Source organism: Callorhinus ursinus, unplaced genomic scaffold, assembly GCF_003265705.2.
Source record: "Callorhinus ursinus isolate GAN/ISIS: 27379988/994484 unplaced genomic scaffold, GSC_fseal_2.0 scaffold28, whole genome shotgun sequence".
NCBI classification, from domain to species: domain Eukaryota; kingdom Metazoa; phylum Chordata; class Mammalia; order Carnivora; family Otariidae; genus Callorhinus; species Callorhinus ursinus.
Window position 1 is genome coordinate 8,995,275 of NW_027397090.1, and position 23,961 is coordinate 9,019,235.

At 44.7% G+C, this 23,961-nt stretch overlaps 1 protein-coding gene across 2 annotated transcripts in view; it reads right to left on the reverse strand.

The window, feature by feature from the left end:
* The window catches only part of MAMDC2 (MAM domain containing 2), a 137,632-nt gene that overhangs the window by 63,978 nt on the left and 49,693 nt on the right, over positions 1-23,961 (reverse strand). For both annotated transcript variants that reach the window (XM_025891665.2, XM_073878088.1), the window contains exons 3-5: positions 10,299-10,567; positions 8,751-8,835; positions 5,657-5,794 (exon numbers count right to left, since the gene is read on the reverse strand). In XM_025891665.2, coding sequence (XP_025747450.1) covers positions 5,657-5,794; positions 8,751-8,835; positions 10,299-10,567 — 492 coding nt within the window. The remainder of the gene's footprint in view (positions 1-5,656; positions 5,795-8,750; positions 8,836-10,298; positions 10,568-23,961) is intronic.

Here is a 23,961-nt window from a genome sequence, read left to right on the forward strand (position 1 = left end):
ACAGAGCCTGCACAAAGGGGATGGTGAGAAAATTAATAAAGTTGCTTCCCTACTGAGAGCGTATGCAAGGAACCAAATGGATCAATGCAGCAAGTAAATGAACAGTGCTGTTAAGAGGATGCTTGAGCTCAGTCTGAACGGAAAGGAGAAAAGAGGGCCACGAATTATGGAAATATTATGCTCCATCCACCTCATGGCCTTGGAGGGAATAAAATCATTCTGATCTTAATTTAGGTTTTGAAACCTTGCTCGGGTCCCTGAATGGCACCCTAAGCACATACGATTTTTAAGATCTCAGCAAAGAAACTGATTTCCCTCCTTATTTTCCCAGTAATTATCTTCTTTGGACCAAGGCAGGTAGGAAACAGTAATGATCTGCGTTATCAGTAAGTTACCTCCTGAAAGATTTTTGTTTCACTTCATAAAATATTAACAGAGAAAAAAGATCCATACATGACAAATCAGAATTGGGTGACAAAAAGCAGGATAATATCCCATCCCCTCCAATATTCCCAAGATGTCCCACAAGAGTTCTGACTGCATTATTAGCCATTTCCACCCTGAGACAAACATTTGGAGACAAAGTGCTCATTTGAAAAACCTGACTCATGGTTTGGGGTTAACTGTTAAAAATACACGGCCAAAAGCAGGAAAATTCATATACGCATCGCATTTTCAGACACCACCTTCACTCTTCCTTCTTCTATGACACAAAGGCCAGAGCCCTCCAGGGAAGACATCCCTCAACCTCGTTCGTATCTCTAAGTAGACACATGGCTTTGCTCGCCCCGCCATTCACCTCCCTGGTTTTTTCCCGAAAGCAAAGGCATAAGCTGCTTCCAGTATATGAATGAACATGAGATGAAATTTTTTTAAAGATTTTATTTATTTATTTGGCAGAGAGATACAGAGAGAGAACAAGTAGGCAGAGAGGCAGGCAGAGGGACAGGGAGAAGCAGGCTCCCCGCCGAGCAGGGAGCCCGATGTGGGGCTCGATCCCAGGACCCTGGGATTATGACCTGAGCCGAAGGCAGCCGCTTAACAGAAAGCGCCCCGGCGGCCCCAGGAGATTTTTTTTTTTTTTTTTGAGCAAAATCTGCTGCCGTGGGCAGACATCTGAACCATTTAATCTTTACTTTGCCACCCAGATTGATAGAGCTCAGGAAAAATCAATACACCCAGCAGAAGGCAAATGTACAAAGAAAGGCAATCCTTCTCTTATTCAGAGCCCCGGAGGATTTTTTGTGTTTTTTTTTTTTGTTCCCCCAAGAGCGATTCTGGTCAAAACTCTGACTCCTATGGGCTTTTCAAGGAAAATATCTGAGAATCTCTAGAACTCATCTGTTTTAGCCCCATCTCCTATAGGAAGAAGTCTTATATAGGAGTCCACGTGGGAGGAGTGTGAGAGTGTGTTTGTGCACGCGCGTGTATACACGTGCACTGGGTGAGGAGGAGACGGTTGTCTGGCTACAACTGGCCAAAACATCAGTGTAAAAGTTCAAGAGGAATTGGAGAGAAACAGCAGAGAGCTGGGAGAAGTGAGTAGGCTTCTGGCTATGAGCAGGAACATAGCCTAGGTCTAGCGCTACTCTGCCATCATCTTATATCTAGGCATTCTCAAATACTCTCCAACCGCAGAATGAAGTCTCCACCCTCAGGCCTGCATACATGTGCATACGCTGTACTTCTTATCCACCCAGCCAAATTCCAGTTCTGAGATGACTTCTTCTAGAAAGCTTTCCCTGAGCCCCCAAACCAAGGTGATCTTTCACTTTTCTGTGGTCCCCTATCTTTTATTTCACATCTCTGTTAGTCATGCATCATTCTGCATGTTTACAGAGCATTTTGGCATTTGGATAATTTGTGAAATGCCATAATATACATTAACATAGAACTTGTATTAAAGGCACTGAGAAGTCTGAAATAAAGAAGTCTGTTTAGCTTTCTTTAGTTAGGGTTTCCCCAGTTTACTTTCCCCCCCAGTTACAATGACTGGTGAATTTGGAGATTTTGATGTACAGCATTAGGAGTAAAACACTAGAACTCAAAGACATCTTAGAGATTATGGAATTCAAATTCTTCATTTGCAAACAGGTCAGTGGAGACCCTGAGAAGTCGAGGGATTGCCCAAGGCAATCTGGCACTTGGATAACTTGGCCTGGAGCACAAGTGTTGAACTCCTAGCCTGGTCCTCTTTCTCTGTCCCTGCCCCTTGTTGACACAGATGTGGGCAGAATGTTCCATGGTCACAAATGAGGGTGAGGAAGGTCTAGGGCTGATGCACTCCTCAGAGGATGGATGACATTCAAGTGACACAGTCAGATGGATGATCTGTCAGTAGGACACAAATCTGTTGCCTCTCCCCGGAAATATGTGTTCTCCTTAGCCAACTGGTCCTCATTAATCATTGAGGATAAAAAATGATATGGGAGCCTGGTGGGCTCAGTCAGTGCAGCATGTGACTCTTGCTCTTGGGGTCGTGAGTTCAAGCCCCACGTTGGGTGTAGAGATTACTTAAAAAAGAACATCTTTTTAAAAAAGAAAGAAAAATGATGCACTGAACACATAGTCATTAAATCATGATATTGGTTACTCAGAGGATCTGACTCTAGAACTAATTTTTAAGTGATTTGGGGAAACTTCTCCAACACTTCCCCACATTTAAGTTTGGACACCTGTGATAATGACACCAGAGATTAATACAATTTTAAGGTATTAGTCTTTCAAGATTCTCTCTACTCCCTGTACTATGTTCTTAAGATACGGCAGAATGTTATGTAAGTTGTCCTATTCCTTGAAACAAAGCTTTCAAGAGTTGGTAACGTTTTTTTTTTAAATACTTTATTCATTTGGGAGAGAGAAGAGACAGCACAGAGAGGCAGAGGGAGAGGGACAAGCAGACTCCCCGCGGAGCAGGGAGCCCGATGTGGGGCTCGATCCCAGGACCCTGGGATCATGACCTGAGCCGAAGGCAGACGCTTAACCAACTGAGCCACCCAAGTGCCCCCACATTTTGTTGTTTTGAATGAACCCAGTTGTTATTTAAAATACTCATGCAGATTCATGGACTAATCTGTCACGCTAGGTTATCACCCACTCCACGCATGACACTTACAGTGCTTCCTACAATGGCCACAGTGGAGATGGGCTCTCTGTCTGTAGGGCCAAAATATGGAGATACATATATACATGTGTATATATATATAGAGAGAGAGATAGAATAGAGAGAGAGAGAGAGAGAGAGAGAGAGAAACTCCAATCTTTTGTCATTTCCCAAAGTGCTAACCCTTACTTTTAGAAGATGGAAGTGAAAATGTTTTGTCTTTTTCTAATCTCAATTATTTATGTAAGTGACCTTAGATGTACCTAAAGAAATCATTTTGGGGTGTTTTTAATTCTCTTGTTCTACTATTTGGTCCTCTGTTTACTGAGATAGTCACTGTCTGGCTAACCCAACTAAATTCACTGCTGTGATTGCATCTCTCCTTGCTCAAAGACCTCCAATGGCCTCCTGTTGTCAACAGAGTAAAGTTAAAATCTCTTTCCTGGCCTTTGAGGCCTTTTAGAAGTTGCCCTTACACTGCTTTCCCAATCATCTCTCTCCCTCTGGCACCCCTTGTGATTGCTACCATGTATCACTGCTCCGGCCCTCTCCTGTCTCTGCCTGTCAAAGTTATAACCATCCCTCAACGCAGTTGACTTCTTTCATCATCATGTCTTCTAGAACGTCCAAGCAGTTACATGATCTCTCTTGTATCTGAATACCCAGCACTCTTCTTTTTTTGATAGAAATGGAGGGACCACTCTTAGAGCACTTGACACATGCTACCTTGTCTTACATCCATGTGTGATAGAAATCCTTTTCCCTTTCTTGAATGTATGTTCTTTGAACCTGGGCAAGGACCATAGGGAATGTGCCATTTTATTGTTGTTTTCCCAACCAGACCCAATACAGGGTCAAATGAATGAAAATGCTAGATCCAAAGTTGGATTTGTCTCAAACAGGTCAGCCCAGGAGACGCCAACCTTTTATTATATGGTTACTTATCAACATTTTGTTGTAAGAAGCCTGGACATGTTGAAAAAGAAAAGGAACACATAAAATGAAGTTTGCAAAATAGAAGCTGGCTAACTGGGCCTGACCTGAAGATGTGTTTTGTTGGCCCATGCAGTGTTTTTAAAGAAAATATTTACCAGGGCACATGGGTGGCTCAGTAGGTTAAGCATCTGCCTTTGGCTCAGGTCATGACCCCAGGGTCCTGGGATAGAGCTCAAGTTGGGCTCACTGCTCAGCGGGGAGTCTGCTTCTCCCTCTCTCTCTCTGCCACTCCCCCTGCTTGTGCTCATGCGTGTGTGTGTGTGTGCTCTCTCTCTCTCAAACAAATAAATAACATCTTTTTTAAAAAAATAAAATATTTACCAACTTTAAAAAATTAGGGAAATTTCACATAAAACCCCTGCCTTCCTGATTATCTTATGAAATCAAAAGATCTGCCCACTGGACCTGCATTCTCACATAGCAGCAATTAATTAGAGCTTTGTATGGGGTCTGTGCTCCCTAGTTTGCCACACTTCTCTCCCAGCCCACATGTCACTTTATAACATCTGCCTGGCCCCTTTAGAAAATTGAGTGTGAGAGTCTGGATATACTAGGACCAGTCTCAGGATGGAGACTGTCCAGAGCCAAGATAAGCTGCAGGATGGGCACTTTAAAAAAAGAGTCAGAGACAAGGTTACAAATATTCACATGAAAAGAAACTACCATGAATGAGGAACAATGTAAAGAACCATAAAAAGTTGCCAAGTCTTCAGGCTTGGGGACACATTGTCCTTGTCAACAATTTATTAGGACTGAGCAGATGACCTCAGTATCAACATGGCAGCAGATCAAACTAGGAAAAAGGACTGTTTGCAGCAGAACCAAAATTCCTATTCTTGCTCTTGATGGAAAGTCAGTTACCAGAATCTTCTCGCTAGTCAACAAGCCCTTGGGGTTGAGGACTGGAGCATCTTGCAACTATGGGGAGACCCTGGAAGCTTCCCAGGGCCCAGGTGAAGACTGTCATAATCCTTGGGAAGTAAGCCTTTGCCCATGTCTCCCATCTGTGGAAACATGCTCCTTAGAGCGGACTCATCCCCAAGAACCTCTCTCCTTTCCATTTCCCTGCAGAGTCCAGCCCCCTTGGCCGGTAGGTGACCCTGTTGCTTTCAGGATTCACCACTGGGAATTGGGGCTCACCTCAGGGCCACTTGGGAAGTTCTTAAGGACTGGTTCCCGTCACTTGATCTATTTTTAGTAAAAAGCAACCTAGGATTATTCCCGCCCTGCCTTTAGGGATAAGAAATACAGAACAACAAAACGATAAGAAAGTAAAGCATAATATGGAAATGTGAAAAGAGCAAGACCAGGTCACAGGTGAAGAAAAGCCTTTAACTGGGTGGCCTTGTCCTTAGTTACAGAGCTCCTGTCCGCGGTCCGTCTCAAACCCACGGCCTGGCCTGGCCTTCCTGCTCTTCCACCAGGCCTCCGGGTCCCTACTCACTCTCCTGTCTCCCTTCTCTGTTGACAGGGCCTCAGTTAGGTCAATGGAGGGGGCAGAAGGGGAAGGTGGAAACACTTCCCCCGGGAAAAGGACTCCATCTGTCCCCAGCTTACCCAGTTCACTCTTGAAGGTGTGATCCTGCGGGAGAATGGAAGGAGAGTTCCGAATGTTTCCTCCTCCAACAAACCAGTTCACGTTGGGGTTCCAGTGGTTCACAAAGCCACAGAGATGATTTTCTTCAAAGTCACATTCTGGCAGAAGAGAAACGAAAATGCACTTTGTGGAGACATGATCACACCTAGGTATATACCCCTACTCACTGCGGGGTTTGCTCTTCCGTATTCAGGTATGTTTCTCATTCCCCTTGACCACTGGAAGCTTTGTACCAGGATCCCTGGACAATGCTGGAAAGTGTAATTCATCCTTGCTTCTTTGGATGATGGCCCCGCCACTGACTAGCCATGTGAATTGCAGCATGATTCTCTCCTGGGCTTGTGCCTTCATCTGTGAAATGAGGGGAACGTTCCCACCGCACAGGACTGTCCCCACACAGAGCCAGGTGTGTGGTTAGTGCCTGGTGCCTCAGCCACCTCTGCTTCAAAGCCCTACTTGGGACCATCCTCTTAGCTCCAGAAATTGTGTCTGCCACCCTTCTGGTAGCCCATATCCCCATCCCCTTCTCTCCTGATGGTAGACGAGATACCCAGGGCTAAAGGACATGTTTCCCAGGTGCTAACAGCCTCTGCTTTTCTTATTAACAAGAAACAGAATAGGCAGGGGAGGCAGAGCCTAGGCTCTGGGTCCTTCTGCAGCTCCTCAGTGGAGAAGGGAGACAAAATAAAGAGACTTCACCTCCTACCCTCCGCCATTTAGTAGCAATGACACATGTTTGCACAGATAAATTGTTCCCAGTCAACAGACTCCTCTAGTGGGAATGAGAAGCTCACAAACAGTGAGCTTGTATTGACCCCCATAATCATCAACTACAAATATGAAGTCTGATTGTCCTGGCCGTCTCCCATTACCCCTCCAGACCCCACCCCCACCGTTTTTTCACTCCAGCGGTAGACCTGTATGGACTGTGTCACTGGCCTCCGATTCCACCAATGGAAAGTAGGAGGAGAACAAGCCTCCAGCTCCTTTCCTGCCAGGTTGCCATGGGTTGGCTGTGTCCCTCTTCTGAGGACACAGGTCCTATCGGGGAGCCCTCCCCACACAGCCATTGGCTCCAGGCTCCAGTGCCGCCCCCCCCCCCGCCCTCGTGGCTGATGAACCATCGCTCTGGATTACCACCTGTGCTTTTGCTGGTTTCCTTCACCCACCCACAACTTTGTAGCTCCCCAATGAGTCTTCTTCCTCCTGCCAGGACCCTGATTGATATAGTTATCAATGTGTTTTTACATTAGCAATCACTGAAAAACTTTAAGGTTTTTCTCTGCAACTCTTCCACTGCAGTGTCTGCCAAGCAATACCCCCTGTTCCGTGCCAAAGCCTGCTGAAGAATAAAATAGAAAGCAAAATAGTTCTGAACGTGCCAGGTACTATTCTAAGCACTTTAACTGAATTAACTTACTCAGTCCTCGACACGGTCCCACGAGGTAGGTACTATTATTAACCTCATTTTACAGATGAGGAGACAAGCAAAGGGAGAGCACAGAAAGGAAGGCAAGGGGACCGTGGGATCAGGCATCTCAACAAGATGAAAGTATTGGCACTCCTTTTGTTTTTTTTTTTTTTAAACAAACCAGAAGCCACGGAGTGATGTGAAGAGAGGAAATTTACATTTTTAAAGTGCCCAGGGCTGGGCCAGTCACTTTCATACCTATGATCTCATCAGTCCCCGCATTATTCCTACGAGGGAAGCATTTTATATCCATTTTGCAGGTGGAGAAACGGAGGCTGCGGGGCGCGGGGAGTTGAGGAGCCAGCAGGTGGCGCTGCAGCAGGCCCGTCGGACTGGTGGGTGGGCTGTCCGAGGCGCACCTGCCGGCGGGAGGGAACTACCAGGGGGCGCATGGGTCTCAGAACATGGTCACGTTTTCTTCCCTCGTGCTTTCCTTCACTTGCCTTCGTATCATCCGTGGAAGGTCAAAACAGAGAAGTGAGAGTCAGGGAATTAGCAAAGGCTCTTTTTTATTCAGAATTGTCTTTGACTCTCCTTCCTCTTCCTCTCCACAGCCATTCAACCTCCAAAGGGCCGTCAATGCTGAAAAATCTCGCAGTCTCCCACCTTCTCCCTATTAGAGCCCAGCGCTGGGCCTTCGTTATGTCTGATCTGTAAGGTTACAACCACTTGCTGGGGGTTTTCCTCTCCTACGTATTTATTTTCCTCGTTTCCAAGTCCCCCATGGGGCCGCCAGAGTCACCATGTGAGGACACGGCCGCAGGCACCCCCCCCCCCCCGCCTCCGCTGACTGGGAGCTTTGAACACCTGCCAACCACGGAAGCATCCACCCTCTTCAGCCGGGACCCAGACTCTTCCCGAAGCCTCGCTTGGGTCCTGATTCGCACTTGAAACACCCTCCTCAGCTTCTGGCCGGTGCCTGAGAACACCCTGTGCTTCCTCTGCCCTGGGCTCTGCCCACAGAGAGTTCTTCCCCTCCTCCCCTGGACCTGCACTTCACCGAATTCCCCTGCTTCCTGAAACCGCAGCTCAAATGCATCCCTGGTGTTTAGTGCTGACCAATGTCCTGTGCTCCTCCTCCCTGCACCCCGCCAGCCTGCCCTGGCCTCCAGGAGTGCCAATCTTACAGAGAAATAGCACCAACGGCAGACAAATAGAAGCTGAGCGGCCACAGGGCACAGAAGGGGCCAAGGTGTATCAGAGAGAAATGGAGTAAAACGAGCAAAGAAGGGAATACGAAGCCTGCTTTTTTGGCTGAAGCAGAGCTCACAGCAAACCGGAAATTATCTTTATTAGCATATGTTGAGGTTCAGGTGGCAGCTCAGGTTATAGTTGCTGCTGCTCCTTTCCCTTCCTTAACCCAGCCAGTCCGGGCAGACTCCAGAGAGCCTTCCTCCGCTTACAGACGGGAGCAACATACACCATTCAAGTGAACCTCGAGAAGCATGTAAGCTAGGGTGCATCATGCCCTGACTTCCATAAAACACCTTGCCTTTAGGATTGGTTCAGTTCCCTCTGGCAACAGATTTTAGAAGAAGATTCCCAATTCACATTCAGATACAGTGAGGACAAAACCCACTTACCAATACAGTAGCCAGTTGTCACCTTGATTTCAAAGAGTGCGATGCTGGCCGTGTTTCCCTGTCCAAGCACACCTTCTATTAAAATCTGCATGACACAGGAGAAAGAAGGGAGTCAGGCTTCCCTAACTCCAAGGAAACACCGTGCTTCCCTGGATCAGAATTTCACAGACTAGTCGGGAGCTGTTCAGCAATTCAAAGCAAGGCGAGATTGCTTGTCTCAGCTAATTGCTACTGGATACCAATCTCACTACGGGCTCGAAGAGAATGTGTGTGTGTGTGTGTGTGTGTGTGTGTGTGTGTGTGTTTGTGTGTGTACAAGGTGAGAAATGGGTCCAGTAAAAGCTTGGGGCCACTGTCTTCAAGTGCTATTCCAACCACCCCCTTCTCTAGCGCCTGTGGTGGCACCGGTTGGCTGTGGATGGGGAGGGTGGCTGGTGCCCGTGGGGAAATGCATTCTGAGAGCGGTCAGGGACTCAGGGCAGAGGCCTCAGCAGGAAAAACCCTTGGAGGAGGAGGGGGGAAGCACAATCTGACTTAGCGTTGGGAGACTCCACATGAGATGGAAGAGGCTCGTAAATCAACCTGTAGTTTCTGTATTGTTGAACAAATTTGGAAAATTTTACATAAAGAACCGAGGGGAGCATGACAATTTACACGGCTGATTTCAAGCTCTGCTGTGGTTCATCTTTGCTCCTGTTTCTGGAATTATTTGCTTCTCTTTATGTGACTTCAGCCCAGTCTTTGGCAACTATGCTGGGAGATTTAGGATGTGCTCTACTACTGGGCAGACAGTATGAACCAGAGAGCTCGGACCTCAGTGCTCCTTCCCTCAGCCCTCCCTCCTGCCTGATGGGATGGGGAGAGGAGTAGACAGCATTTCAGCACTTTTTGAGGGAGACAAATGGGATAGGGAATTAGGAATGGAGAACGTGTTCGTGAAGGCCCCATCCTTTCCTCCACGACACAGTCTCACTACATGTCACGCTTTGTGTCTCCTTCCCTGCTCCAAACAACATCCAGCTTTATGTTACAATGTCGACCTTCCTCTTCCAACACTTCTGATGCAACAACCTCCAACTTTGAAAAGGACTCAGAACATATCCTTTATGTATCTTTCCCTCTTCAAAGTAGCTCCACTTTTCCTTTAATGATAGTGAATGTTTTGTTCAATATTTGTAGCAAACAGATCATTAGGGAGATACTATACACAACTGAGAAAGAGGAAACAAAATGATTAGAAATGAGAATGTTCCCTAAAGCCCATTAGAAAATAAATTTCCATCAAAGAGGTTGGTTTAGGCTCCATTTAGATTCTCACAGAAGTCCCATTTAAATAGACGAGAAAGAAATCCGGGAAGAAGCTCTTCTAAAGAATAAACACAATATTAACTTACTAATTATTAATTACGACTATTCTTCTGGGACACATCTCTTATAAAGCAGCACATCCTAACACAGGAGATCAGTAACTTTAGTGGCAGAAATTTTCATACGATCTCAGAGTCGCATAATGCTATATGATAAGTCAGGCGCCTACAGTTTACCTACCTTGAATTTCTTGGAACTGTTTTGTAAATCCAAGCTGGCTATGAGCCAGCTGTCTGAAGGTTCCTTAGCAGACCAAAGCAAGCGATCAAAACTTTCATCTTCAAATCTCACATAGAGGTTCAGCCGGCTGGTGTCTGATGACCCTGGAGACGTGGTTATCTGGTAGACCAGTCGGAGACAGCTCCATTCCTCAGCCTGTAGGTCAGAACTTAGCAGCACAGCTTTTTCCCCCTGCTTGGCAAAGGAGGTGTCCACATAAATGTAGTGGCCTGGAAAGAGAAAGGAGCACCGGGAAAGGATCAACCTGCTGTTCACCACTCAGGGAAATACACAACTGTGGTCCAGTGAAGCTAAGGGCAGATACAGCCTGCTGATGCATTTCAATGGCCTACCGAATGTTGCCTAAACACGGGATCTCTGCCTTCTTGTGAAAAATGAGAAGGTCCCACAACACTGAGACCATGGTCACATGACACACGACTACAACAGGCTAGAGCTACGTGGGGCTGCCTCTTCAGAAGGTGGCATGGGCACTCCCCACTACTCCCTATTGCCCCCTGACACTGAAGCCAAGTGTCTGTTGCCTATTATCATTTCATACCAGGCCCATTTAGCATGCTGCATTCATCTTCCTGGCCCCGATATGCATGAGCGTTTGAGAACTTCAGAACCCAGAGGAGCAGCATGCCTCTCCTGGAGTCAGAATACCTTGGTGGACTCAACCTTCTCTTTCCACAGCTCCGCTCATGCCCATGGGATTTGATCTGCATCCAGTTTGCATCATTATAGTAGACTGAATTTATTTGGTTGCCTCAGATCTTGGGACCTAGGCAGACGAAGTTCACTGTCAGCTGATTTTTAAAATTAGGAATAAGACTCTCCTCCTCTAGACTCTTCCACAACGAAATCTCATAGTTTTGATAACTAAATGGAAAAGCATATGCAAACTTGGAGGACAGGGCACTCACCACTTCTTATCCCCCACCCCCTCCTCCATTCCTTGCCCTCTGTTTGCTCCTCTCCCCTTCCCCTATCTTCCTGACGCTGATACGTGGTGCTCTGCTGGCTACACCAGGATATAAAACAAAGCTGCTATGAAGAACAGAACAAAACAGACTGGAAGCAAGAACTGTAACCTGAGCCTTCGGAATCTGACTCCGGTCAGTAGCTTCCTATAGCAGTCCCGATCTGCCTACGTGTCCTGGAGACCCACTGCCTGTGGGACCTGCACTCTCACGCACGCTCAGAGGTTCCCACATTCGTGGCCAGCATCTCACCGGCTGCATTCCATCCTGGGACCACCTCCCCACTCCTTGCATTTTAGGCTCCCCAACACCGAACTCTTGCTAGAAAGGCTCTGAAATTCCTCCTTGCTTTGCTTGATCTTCTTCAGCCCCTCCTCCCATGCTCATCACCCCAAACGCCAACCCCAGCCAGGCCCCTGGGCTTTGTGGTGAGTCCTGACGGGCCAGAGGAGCCTCAGCTGATGGCCAGCCTCACAGTTAGGGCGCTGTCTTCAGGGAGCCTCGCTGGCCTGCCAAGGGTTTCAAGATCAACATCTGTCTCCAGTGGGTAGTCTTTCAACATAGCGACCACCTACCCAGTACAAATAGCAACTGCTTCTAGATGCCAACCCAGGCACCCCTGTGGGGAAATCTGGCCCTTGCTCTCACTGCCACGATCACCATCATTCCCTACACAGAGTGAACTCTCACTATGAAGCAGGTGCTGTTCTAAGTGCTTCACATGCATTTCCTAGCTGTGGGGCCTCCTGGGTTTGGAAGCACTAGGCCGGGGCTCTTGAGGACAACTCTTTTTTAAACAGAAAGGGCAGCTTCTCTGTGACATGAGGGAATATATAAGTGCCATCCTCATTTCCTGCTTTCTTCTACTGTCCCCATAAAGGGACTCGAAGCAGGCTGGTAGTGGGGTGGGCATGGTGACAAGGGGAGCTCCTGAGAGTATTTCAAACCTTTTCTGAAGAAGTAGAGAGTTGGCACATGGGGCAAGCAGAGGAAATAAACAACTCCTCGCTGTGTCCGCTGGAGTTTCCCATCCTGGGCCAACCCTGCTGCCCTGCAGGCTCAATTCTCCCCCTCCCTACTGCCTTTCCCACTTCTGGAAGGAAACAACTCACAGAAGTGGCTCTCAAACTTGAGCCCAGAGTCACCTGGGGGCCCTGCGCAAACAGATTGCTGAGCCCACCCTTGAGCTGCCCCACGTAGGTCTGGGGTGATGCTGCAATTCTAACGGATTGCATTTCTGAGAAGTTCCAGGGGATGCTGCTGCTGCTGGTCTGGGGACATTTGAGAAGCAAAGATTTACAATATCTGCCAGAGAAATAGGACTCATTATTTAGACACCTTTAAAAAAAAAGAATTATTTATTTATTTGGGGGGGAGGGGCAGAGGAAGAGAGAGAGAGAATCTCAAGCTGACTTCTGCTGAGTGTGCAGCCCAACGCAAGGCTCGATCCCACGACCCTGAGATCATGACCTGAGCCGAAATCAAGAGCTGGATGCTTAGCGGACCGAGCCACCCAGGAGCCCCCTTTTGACACCTATCTATCAAAGAAAGGACTGGGTACTGTAGCATGTAGAGGAGGTCAGGAGACAGTTTCACTTGGAGGTAAAACTCAAAGTTAAGTAAATGTGTGCAGCTGCAGGCGCAGAGAGTCCATCTACTGGTGATTATCTTGATTTTTCAGTGACTGCCATAAAAAAAAAAAAAAATCTCTCTTGGAGCTAGAGTATTATGCTAAGTGAAATAAATCAACCAGAGAAAGACAAACATATATGAATGCACACTCCTATGTGGAATTTAAGAAACAAAACAAATGAGCAAAGGGGGGAAAAAAAGAGCAAGAGGCAAACCAAGAAACAGACTCTTAATAAAGAACAAACTGAGGGTTACCAGAGGGGAGGTGGCTGGGGGAATGGGGGAGAGAGGTGATGGGGATGATGGAGGACACTTGCTGTAATGAGCCCCAGGTGATGTACAGAAGTGTTGAATCACTATATTGTATACCTGAAACAAATATTACACTAGGTTAACTACCTGGAATTTAAATAAAAACTTAAAAAAAATCTCTCCTGATATAATCTCTCACTATATCAGATTTTATTATAAGCCTGTGCTAATGCTCTCATATTAAGAACACTTGAGAGCACATACTATAAAAATATATTATTTAAAATATCTTGATAGTATACAGTATGAAAGTTGGTGCTATTTATTGAGAGATCTTGCTATCTCAGCCATAAGTGTTGGCTATTTCAAAATATTGGGATTTTGCATGTAAACTAGAGACCTCAAATTTCTTTTCAGGCCATGCTGTGTAAGTGTGCCTATTAATCCGCATTACAACCCACCCAGATTTATCGACCTGATTTTGCAGTCACAGCAGAATAATGAATTTTTCCAGATCAGAGAATGAGCTCAAATGTTGCCCACCTCTACTAACATTGCCAAGCTCAAGACAGATATTCTTAATTAATTTCTACTTTTTTTTTTCTGCCTTGCCTGGATATAGCCTCAGAATTCTTCTAAACAGTGTTCCATGTAGCCACTTACCAATCAGTCTGAGTTAGTACTGGAGTTGATATTTGCTTTATCCTTGTTTGTGGCTTCAGTGTCATAAAGAATTAACTTGAACTAGTTGTCCTGTTAGAGTTAAACTGAACTAGAAGGAACATGGTAAATTTTGAAGAAGTTTTAGAAAATGAAGAAAGAATGAGGAAGATATTGATATCAGGGACGGTGCCCTTCCCTGGACTCTCACTAATAAAATTGCTATTCTAGAACAAATTGATACTGTTTTTGGTGAGTTGTTTCTTCTTACTTTATTAAAAAGAATCATTTTACTCCTGAGTTAATGGGGTCTTCTTTGTGTGGGAAATATTTCATTTATTCTACACTCAATCTTAGCCAAAGGGCCAGGAAGTGATATATTTCATTCATTCTATCTGGATTGACATCTGGAAGTTAATCTTGAACATAATTTACACACAATAAAATTCACCCTTTTAATACAATTCAGTGGTTTTTACTATACTCACAAAGTTCTGCAACCATCACTGCTATTTCCAGAATCTTTTCATCACCCAAAAAAGAAATCCCATACCCATTTGTCCCACCTGCTAGCCTCTGGGAACCACAGAGTTAGTTTCTGTTCATTTGCCTTTTCTGGAAATTTCAAATGAACGGAATCATATAACACGTGGCCTTTTGTGACTGGCTTCTGTCACTTAGCAGCATGTTTTCAAAGTTCACCACACTGTAGCATGTATTAAAATTTCGTTCTTTTATGAGGCTGAATAATACTCCATTTTATGGATATACTGCTATTTAATCACTCATCAGTTGATGGACATGTGGGTTTTTTTCTACCTGTTGGCTATTATGAATAATGCCACTATGAACATTTGTGTACAAGTTTTTATGTAACACAAGTTTCAATTCTCCTAGGTATACATGGGGGAGTAGAACTACTAGGTCAATGATAATTCTATGTTTAACTTTGTGAGGAACTGCCAAAATTTTTTAAAATGGCAACACCATTGACATGTCCACTAGGGATGTATGAGAGTTCCAACTTCTCCACATGTTCACCAACGTTTTTCACTGTCCATCTTTTGTTATTACAGCCATCCTAGTAGATGTGAAGTGGTATTTAATTGTGCTTTTGATTTGCATTTCTCTAATAATGAATGACGGACGTAGTGCATTCTTTCGTGTGCTTATTGGCCATTTGCATGTTATCTGTTTGTTTGTTTGTTTGTTTGTTTAGAGCGGTGGGGGTGGGGGAGGGAGAGAGAATCTTAAGCAGGTTGCATGCCCAGCACGGAGCCTGATACAGGGGGCTCAATCTTGCAACCCTGAAATTATGACCTGAGCTGAAATCATAAGGTGGATGCTTAACCAACTGAGCCACCCAGACATCCCAGCATATCATCTTTGAAGAAATGTCTGTTCATGTTCTTCGCTCATTTAAAAAACTGGGTTACTTCTTTTTCTATTGTTGAATTATAAGAGATTATATATTCTAGATCTTATCAGATACATGTTTTGCAAGTATTTTTCTCCCCATTCTGTGGGTTGTCTTTTCACTTTCTTGATGGTATCTTTTGAAGAACAAAAGTGTTTAATTTTGATAAAGTCCAATTTCCTATTTTTGCTTTGGTTGTGTGTGCTTTTGATGTCACAGCCAAGAAACCATTGTGTAATTTAAGGTCATAAAGGTTTACATCTATGTTTTCTTCTAAGAGTTTTATAGTTTTAGCTATTACATTTAGAACTTTGATCTATTTTGAGTTCATATTCGTCCATTAAATTGTTCTGGCATCTTTGTTGAAAATCAATTGAGCATAGGTACAAGGATTTATTTCTGAACTCTCAATTCTATTGCACTGATTTATGTAATAAATAAATACTCCCAATGTTGCGAGTCTTTGAGTAATTTCAAGCTCTTAAAAAGTTGATTTTCACAACTGTTGACTGTTTTCATGGCTTTTATGGGGACAGGATTTTCTGAAGTCCTCATTGCACCATCCTTGCTAACATCATTCCCTTTCTTATCTTTTTTAACCAATAAGAAAAGAAAACAATGTTCTGGAGATGTTAAAGTAAACACAAACAAATAAGAAAAAGGCAAAGAATGGCAAAGATCACATGCAGATTGGGATGTTGACTGAAGCATCAGGCCAAGGGTCTGGGGAGAGATTTATCGGCCACTGTGTTGGAGTCATGATGACAGTAGGGGAGCGAAGGACACTCTTCAAATACTGCTGCTTAGGCAATTTAAACTGATTTATAAGACATTTATTAGAAATGATAAAATCTTTACGATGGGTCAGAAAAGGGCCATAAACCTCCAAATAGATTTTTTTTTTAAAGTCAGCAATGAAAACCAATAATTAAACCACCCTGCCAAAAAGGTCAGGTTCCATGAACCTCAGGGTCTGAATGTCTTCTAGTCACATGCACGCATCAGAAAACAACAGAAAAGTCTGTTCTGTTTCAGTGATGGCAGACATAAAGAACAGAGTTCTGAGATCATTCAATTGCTAAACATATCTGTACAGCTAGAGCTCAACGTATTAATGACTTCTAATAGCCGGTGCACAGTGTGCTGGGTCTTAAATCCCAGGCCATCACTATGGCAGTAAAGGCCAGGACATGAAATCATGGGGGGCTTCTTGGTATCCCTGCAATTCTGTTTGCTGATGCATGTATTGTCCTTCAGGTGTGATGGTCATGCCAGGGTGACTGCATGGTGCAGCTGACCTGACCCAAGATTTATAAATCATAACCTTTGTTTAAAGTTTTATCATGCATAGGCTTACTCTGTCATCAGTTTCTTTATCTGCAAAATGGGAATAACAAAACAGTGGAGTCCTATTACATATACATTCAATATTTGGGAAAGCTCTTGACGTACTCAGACAAAAAAACCAAACAACCAACCAACCAACTACAAATGACCCAACCACTGTAACATATACATACACACATGAAATGAGTTCATACAAATAGCCACTACATAAAATCTATTTATATATTTCAACACGAAAAGGAAATCAGCTCTGTTTTACATAGAAATAATATAATATATAGAAAACCACGCACACTGTACTCTACAATTTAAGGAAGTTTCAAGGGCAGTTTTGATGGTATCTGATTTTCACCTTTTGTGCCGACTTAACACAAATTCAAGCTCAAATGAGATGTGACTTCCCATCTATAGTCACTGTAAGAACCCGATGAAATGATGTCTATAAAAATGCTCTGTACACTGTAATGTTAATTGTTAGTTATTTCTCTTATCATCGGGGTGGGGGGGTCCTTTAGTGGTTCCAGAGATAATAAGAAATCTATATTGCCTCCGTTTTGTCCAGTGTGGTTCAGAGACAAAATGTGTTCAAGTAGCAGACCAGCAGCACCTTTTTAATGCTGGTAGTGACAACAGTCTTCCCTCCATTCACCTTACTTGACCCTTCCATGTTGACGTCTGCACCTCTGTGCTCTTCAGCGCTGGGCCCCTCCTGGCTGCCCATCCTCAGCAGCTCCCGTCCTCACAGCTAAGCCACCCCGGGCTCTCACCCAGGATTACTCACCATCCAAAGTGGAGTTCACATTTACTCCTGGTATGATCCTGGGCGAAACCTCGTGACCCAGGTCTGATAATGACGCCTACGTCTCTATTTTGTTAGCTCTTAGGACGACGCATGTCTAACACAAGGACATGGCCTTCTTTTTGGCAGCTTCCTTCCTGGGGCTGAAGTCCAGCCCCTGAACTCAGGCAATGACCTTCTCACCAGATTTCCCGAATGCCTTACTACCTGCCTCCCTGGATGGGGTCCCGCCTGTAGAAGTCCATGGCAGAGTGGGTATGCAGTTATTTCTCCAGTCCAACACTGGTTCAAATCCCAATCACACCACTTACAAATCATGGCACTCTGAGCCAGTTACTTATACTACCTGACACTAGCTTCCTTCATTGGTGAAATGAGGATGCTAAAACACTGACTTTGCAGAGTTTCAAAGAAGATTAAATAAGGCAACATAAGTAAAGCTCTTAGTACCGTGCCCAAGGGCTTGTGGTCAACTCTTAATAAATGTTAGTTCTTATTTTTCCCGATATCCGATCAGCATACTCCCCCTAATGGCTAACCCATCTCATCATCCCACGGTGGACCTCACTAATACCACTGGTTCTACCTGCTGCCCATCGTTCCGCCTGTCTGACACCAACTCCCGCTGTTGCACGGGAGATCCATCTGCAGCTGTATACATTCCTCCTCGTGCCTGCTCCACGGCTGTGGGCACACCTCAGCCCCTCCCAGTCTGTCCCATTCCACGGTCCAGCTGCGTTCTCTGCTATGACAATCATCTCCCAGATCTACCAGCTGATCGAAGCACTCCAGACAATAATGCATGCAAAGAACCTAGCAGACGTTCATAAGGGTTTTTGCCTATTGTGGGGAGAGGAAGCCTCCACGGAACTGCATCTTCAATTGTGTATAAGCCATCAGCTTACATTTGGAAGGAGTCTTGCTTTCTTTGCACATCAAAGACTTTCAAAAAATTAAAAAATCAAATGTATACAAAATGCAGCAGGCATAGAGGTTCTCAAAAACTGTTGACTATGTTGCTGGAAAATAAATAGCATAGCATTTCTCAAATGTAAAAAACTGTATTAAATATTTGGGATTGTGAATATCTGCTTTGTTCCTCAATCAGACTCACAATAATAAATAAATCTACTGATTACTTCTGGCAGAAGAATGTTCTGTTCTGAAAATATCTAAGAAAAATCACAAATTTCTATGGTTTGCATCAAGTGTTCTCAGCTTCTGTTTCTAGATTTACCAGTATCTTCTGTGGTTTACTAAATCAATTTATGAATATATATGGATAAAAAACAAAGATCCAAAGGGAACTGACATTTGTTGTGTTGCAGGCACTGGATTCTTGACCTGTGTTCTTCCCTCTCAATCCTGACAGATGATCCCATCAGGCAGAATTTCCACTTCACAAGGGAGGAAACAGAGATACAAGAAGGTTAATGCAGTAGTCCATGGTCACAGCTAGTCAACCAAGGTTGGGCTCCAAGTCCATGCTTTGCCCCCTGCTCCACGCTGCCTCCAAATATTTCCTTGTCTGTCTCTTTATTAATTTATCTTTTCATACTTGTATTCATCTTCTTATAGCAGGAGAGCAAAGTTTTCTTCTTTTTCCTTATTGTGGAATCCTGGAGGAATTGATGTTTCTGTGTGGAAGTCCATATAGGCTTTTCTACACATACTCTTCATATTGATAACATGATAACCAGATTAACTTTTTATTGTATTGCGTCGAATGTAGAAGGTTTTTAAACACATACAGTTTTATAAAATTAGGGTATGCCTTATAAGTGATCTACAGTAGTATACCTCCCCACCACCCACAAAGGATGGTAACAGATCAAAGATTAGAATCAATGCATGCAGAATAAGACATCTGTGCCTGCACTTGGATTAGTGACAGTGGACAGAGACTCTTCAATCTTGGGCTCAGAGGACCCCAGTCATTATCCCCTGTAGATACTGCTGGGGAGTGGGGACTGGGGCAACAAAGAGCCATTCAGCATGACGGCGACACTGGCAGAGACTCATAAGTACAAGACACAACCCAGAGTTCCAGCCCAGTGTCCTATAAGTATTTACTCACTTGCACTGAGGAGAAGGCACTATGTGTACATCTTATGGGTAATCCATTTCTGTGCTAGACTGAACCCCTGGTGTCAGACAACAGGGTGCTCTGTATTATCCAACATAAGCAAGTCTGCCAGACTTCCAACCTCCCTGCTGCCTTAGAAAGGGTCTCTCTACATAGTTTTGCAGGGCACATCTCTTTTCAGTAAGAGTTTTTGATGGGAATGGCTTCTCTTCTACCCTTTCCTTGCCATATGAGGTCCGTAATAATGACAAGAGTTTCAAGAAACTTTTCATTCCCATTCAATAAAACTGCTCCAAACCCCTGACGTTTAGTTAGCCTCCATGCATAAAGAGATGAATGAGCTCTGAAAGGTATGCATTTAAATCCAAATCCCGCCAGAAAGCCACGCATTGAGGAGGGCTGATTTGTAGGGTGACTTTATAGGCAGGACCCACTTCTGAAATGTAATGGATAAAATGATCTATAATTGAGAAGAAGTGACTGGCATTTGCAGTCCGATTTTGGTCCCGAGTGGTAAGAAACCCCTCCCAGAATGAAACCTCTGATATAGCAGAGGCTCTTCTGTTGGGGAAGGTTTCAAATACTGCTTTGCTTTAAGAGAAAGGAAAGCCTGCATTTAAACAGCAGCTTCAAATTGCCATGTATGGGCTTTAGCACCATCCCAGTGGACAGGGGGATCCCTCTTCCTGCTGTGGAAATGGGCTTTTTGGCTTTCCTGGTATCCATTTCAGGAAGAATTTCTGCCTCTCACCAGTGGAGCTGTGCCCCGGACTGCAGAACTGTAGAAACTTTGCATGCATGCATGCAGGGGCTGGAAGCCACCTTGCTGTGCACTGGTACTGGGAAACTTTCCTCCTCTGCCACCACTCAGCATCAACATGGAAGACACGGGGAGGCCCAGGGCAGACCTGCTGACCAGCGTGTGACCAGCAGCTGCCAACATGGGTCCTGGTTCTGGGAGAAGGCCATGGGGGCAGCTGGAGTCTTGCTTCTTTCTCTCCATAATTCAGCAACTCCTCCCATATCTGGGGTGTTTGGCCTTTGGGGAGTGAGGAGAATTTCCACAGGAAAATGTGGCACTTTTCACCTCAGAGATGGCTTTGTTCATAAAATCCTACAGGAGTGGCATTAACCTCTGTGACTCCCCTTGGTTGCAAAATGCTTTCTTCCTCTGTGTACCTGATACCCTCTCTCCTGGTTTTGCTCCTACCTTCCACCTGCTCTTCTCAGGCTTAAGATCTTCTCACCTTTGTCTGTCTCCTTAAGTGTTTGTGTGAAGTGGATGTGGGTCTGGTTTCTGTACTCCAATGAGTCTTTTTCCCCTCTAGCAGGAACTGCCTCCCCACTATCCATTCTCTCCCACTTCCTCTGAAGAAGCCTAGCTTGATGGGGGCTGGGACTGTACTGAGCCAGGCCCCTGCGACTGCAGGGCCATCCCTGCATGCAGAGGTGGCCAGTGACGAAGATCCACAGAAATGGAAGAGAACCTTGTTGGATGGGATTTCCAGGAAAGCTCCTTTAAGGATGGGCCTGACACAGTTGGCTTGTCTCCCCTTCTGAGCTGTGGACGCAGTGCGGTTGGAGTGGAGTTGCAGTGGCCATTTTAAACCCAGGGGGTCACTGGGGTGACCAACTCATCCCGGTTAGCCTGGGACTCTCCTAGCTTGAAAACCAAAAGGCACATATCCTGGGAGCCCTCTGAGTCCCAGGCAAACTGACACAGTTGGTCACTCTAGCAGGTGACCTGAGGATGGGAGTCATAGCCGTGGTGGCCTGGCAGAACCACCGAAGGGGCTGGGTTCCTGCCCATATTGTGGAGTCTTCCAACCAGGCTGGACTTCTTACCCCTGCACTTTTCATCATGACGGAGCAAAAAGCAAGTGCAAGTTTATTTATTTTTATTTTTTTTAAAGATTTTATTTATTTATGTGACAGAGAAAGATAGTGAGAGAGGGAACACAAGCAGGGGGAGTGGGAGAGGGAGAAGCAGGCTTCCTGCAGAGCAGGGAGCCCGATGCGGGGCTTGATCCCAGGACCCTGAGATCATGACCTGAGCGGAAGGCAGATGCTTAGCAACTGAGCCACCCAGGTGCCCCGCAGGTACAAGTTTAAACCAGTGACTTAGTTGTTTCTGCTACAGGCTTTTCAAACACCAGTCTGATGCACACCCTTGACTTTCAGCTTCCCGAATCTGTATCGCCAGCCTGATCCCTCATTACCTTCCAGAGCCGTATGTCCAACTTCCTGGTGGGCCTCTCCACTTGGACACAAACCCACTCTCTTTACCCCCAATCCTGTTCTTCCTCTGGGTTCCAAATCTGAGTGACTGACTACCCCGTGAGCAATCAAGAAATCTCAGCATCTTCACTGATTCCTCCATCTCCCTCTTTCTCCAAAATTCTATCAGTCTTGATGACTTAATTTCCTAAATTCCTCTCCAAGCCATCCATTCCACCAGGTCTCCTGTCCTGCTCCAGTTCAGAACACCACCTTCTGCCTGGAGTACTGATGTAGCCTCCCTGCTTCAGCAGGGAGTCTTGCCCCACTAATCCGGTCTCCACATGGGAGCCACAGTGTTTATATTGCTTCCTGGCAGAACACCCGAGAGAATCGCCACTGTCCTTGATTTATAAGACCCTGATGTTCTGGCTGCCATAGCTCACCAACACATCCTTGTCACAGTCTACACAGCAGCACAGAATTTCTTTTAGTTCCTCTAAGCTAAGGTGCCACACTCTCTCTTGCTTCCAGGACTTCTCACATGGTGTTTCCTTTACCTAGAATACTCTTTCATCTCCCTTCCTTCATACATTTCACTCTACTAGCTCTTGCCCCCTTTCCTAGCTCACTCCTACACTTCATTCAGGACTTAGCTCAAGAGAGCCACTATGTACTGTTGTGCAGTGCACAATCTGGACAACTGTACATGGTGATCCTGTTTAGATACTGCTTTTTCCAGGTAATATACTTATCTGTATTCCTCACTAGGTTTTAAGCATATAAGGGCAATATCACATCTACCTGCCTCCTGGTAGGTGCTCTCTATGTTTTTAAAGAAATGAATAAACTTCTTGATGATAGATTTCTTTTGTTATGTTTACATACAAAGGATACATTAAAAGTCTTTTTTATTATGGAGATTTCTCATTGGGTTTGAATTTCAATTCAATTTACTGTTATACTAGGAAATGTGGCATTTAATGTGAGCTGTAATTTCAATGGCAACCCACACTACACTTAATATTTTCATGTATGCTCCTACTGTTAACTTCCCAAAACTCAAATTCTCATTATGTCAAGATACACAAAGGATTGTTAAAACACACAATTCTTTGCCTTTCTGGAATGCAGATTTTATGGGAGGCATTCAGAAAATGCTTCAGTGTGTGACATTTCTAGATTAAAGAGAGCTATAGTTTTATCAGCTTCAAATTTCGAGGAGTTCCAAAGTGCAGAGATCAGCAATACATCGGGAAGTGATGAGGTCAGCACTGCTTAGACTTCTCTAATGCCATCTTCGTTCCCCCTGACAACGGGGAAATTATTCACATATCCTGGCTCACACTGCAAAAGTAGTCTTAAAAGATTACAAAGCATTAAGCCCGGCAAAAGTAAAAATGAACGCCAGCAGGCAATCTCCAGTGTAAACAATCTACCAACATCCGAAACCACTACCACAGATGTTGGCTCCATCCTCCTTTGTAGGTTCTGGGAAGGGTGCAGATTTAAACTTCCTGGCCCCAGTGACAGTTTAAGAAGAGAAGTTTACCTTAGCAACCATCAACAGAAAACCAAATGATGAACCCACAGCGAAAGGTCATGGAATATTTGGAAAGGGAGCTGCGCTTGACATGATGTTTAATAAAGAAGTATGAAAACAGAAGAAAAGGCTGCATTATCTGATAGTGTTTGTTCTACCAAAAAAGTCAGTTCTCGGAACACATTTTCCACTACACAACTTGCCAGGTGGGGAAGATATTCCTTGGAAACTTAGGAAACGTGGAGGCTAATGACCTCAGGAGACCGCAGGTTACCGAACGCACTCTGGCAGGTCCCCTGAGTGCACCTGGAAGGGAGAAAAGGATTCTTCTTCCAGGGACTATGTGTTCGTTTACAAGGAAATTTTCTTATTTTGACTTATAAGAGATTCTAACACCCTATCACCAGTTTTGCGAATAACGCTGCTGAGAGCAGAGCTGGATATTTTTGCTCATGCATTATGCATGGCAATTTTGTCATGTGTATATGCATGGCTCCTTTTGTCAAAAGGAGCTATACACATTTCAGCTTCATTCGAACCAGAATAAGACAGGAGTGCCTATGAAAATTTCACCACAGTACAGGTAAATAAATAAATCTGAATTTAAATATATTTTAAATATATATGTTTACATAAAAATAGATATACCTACATATTTACTTTTATTTGCACTTTCTCATTTCAA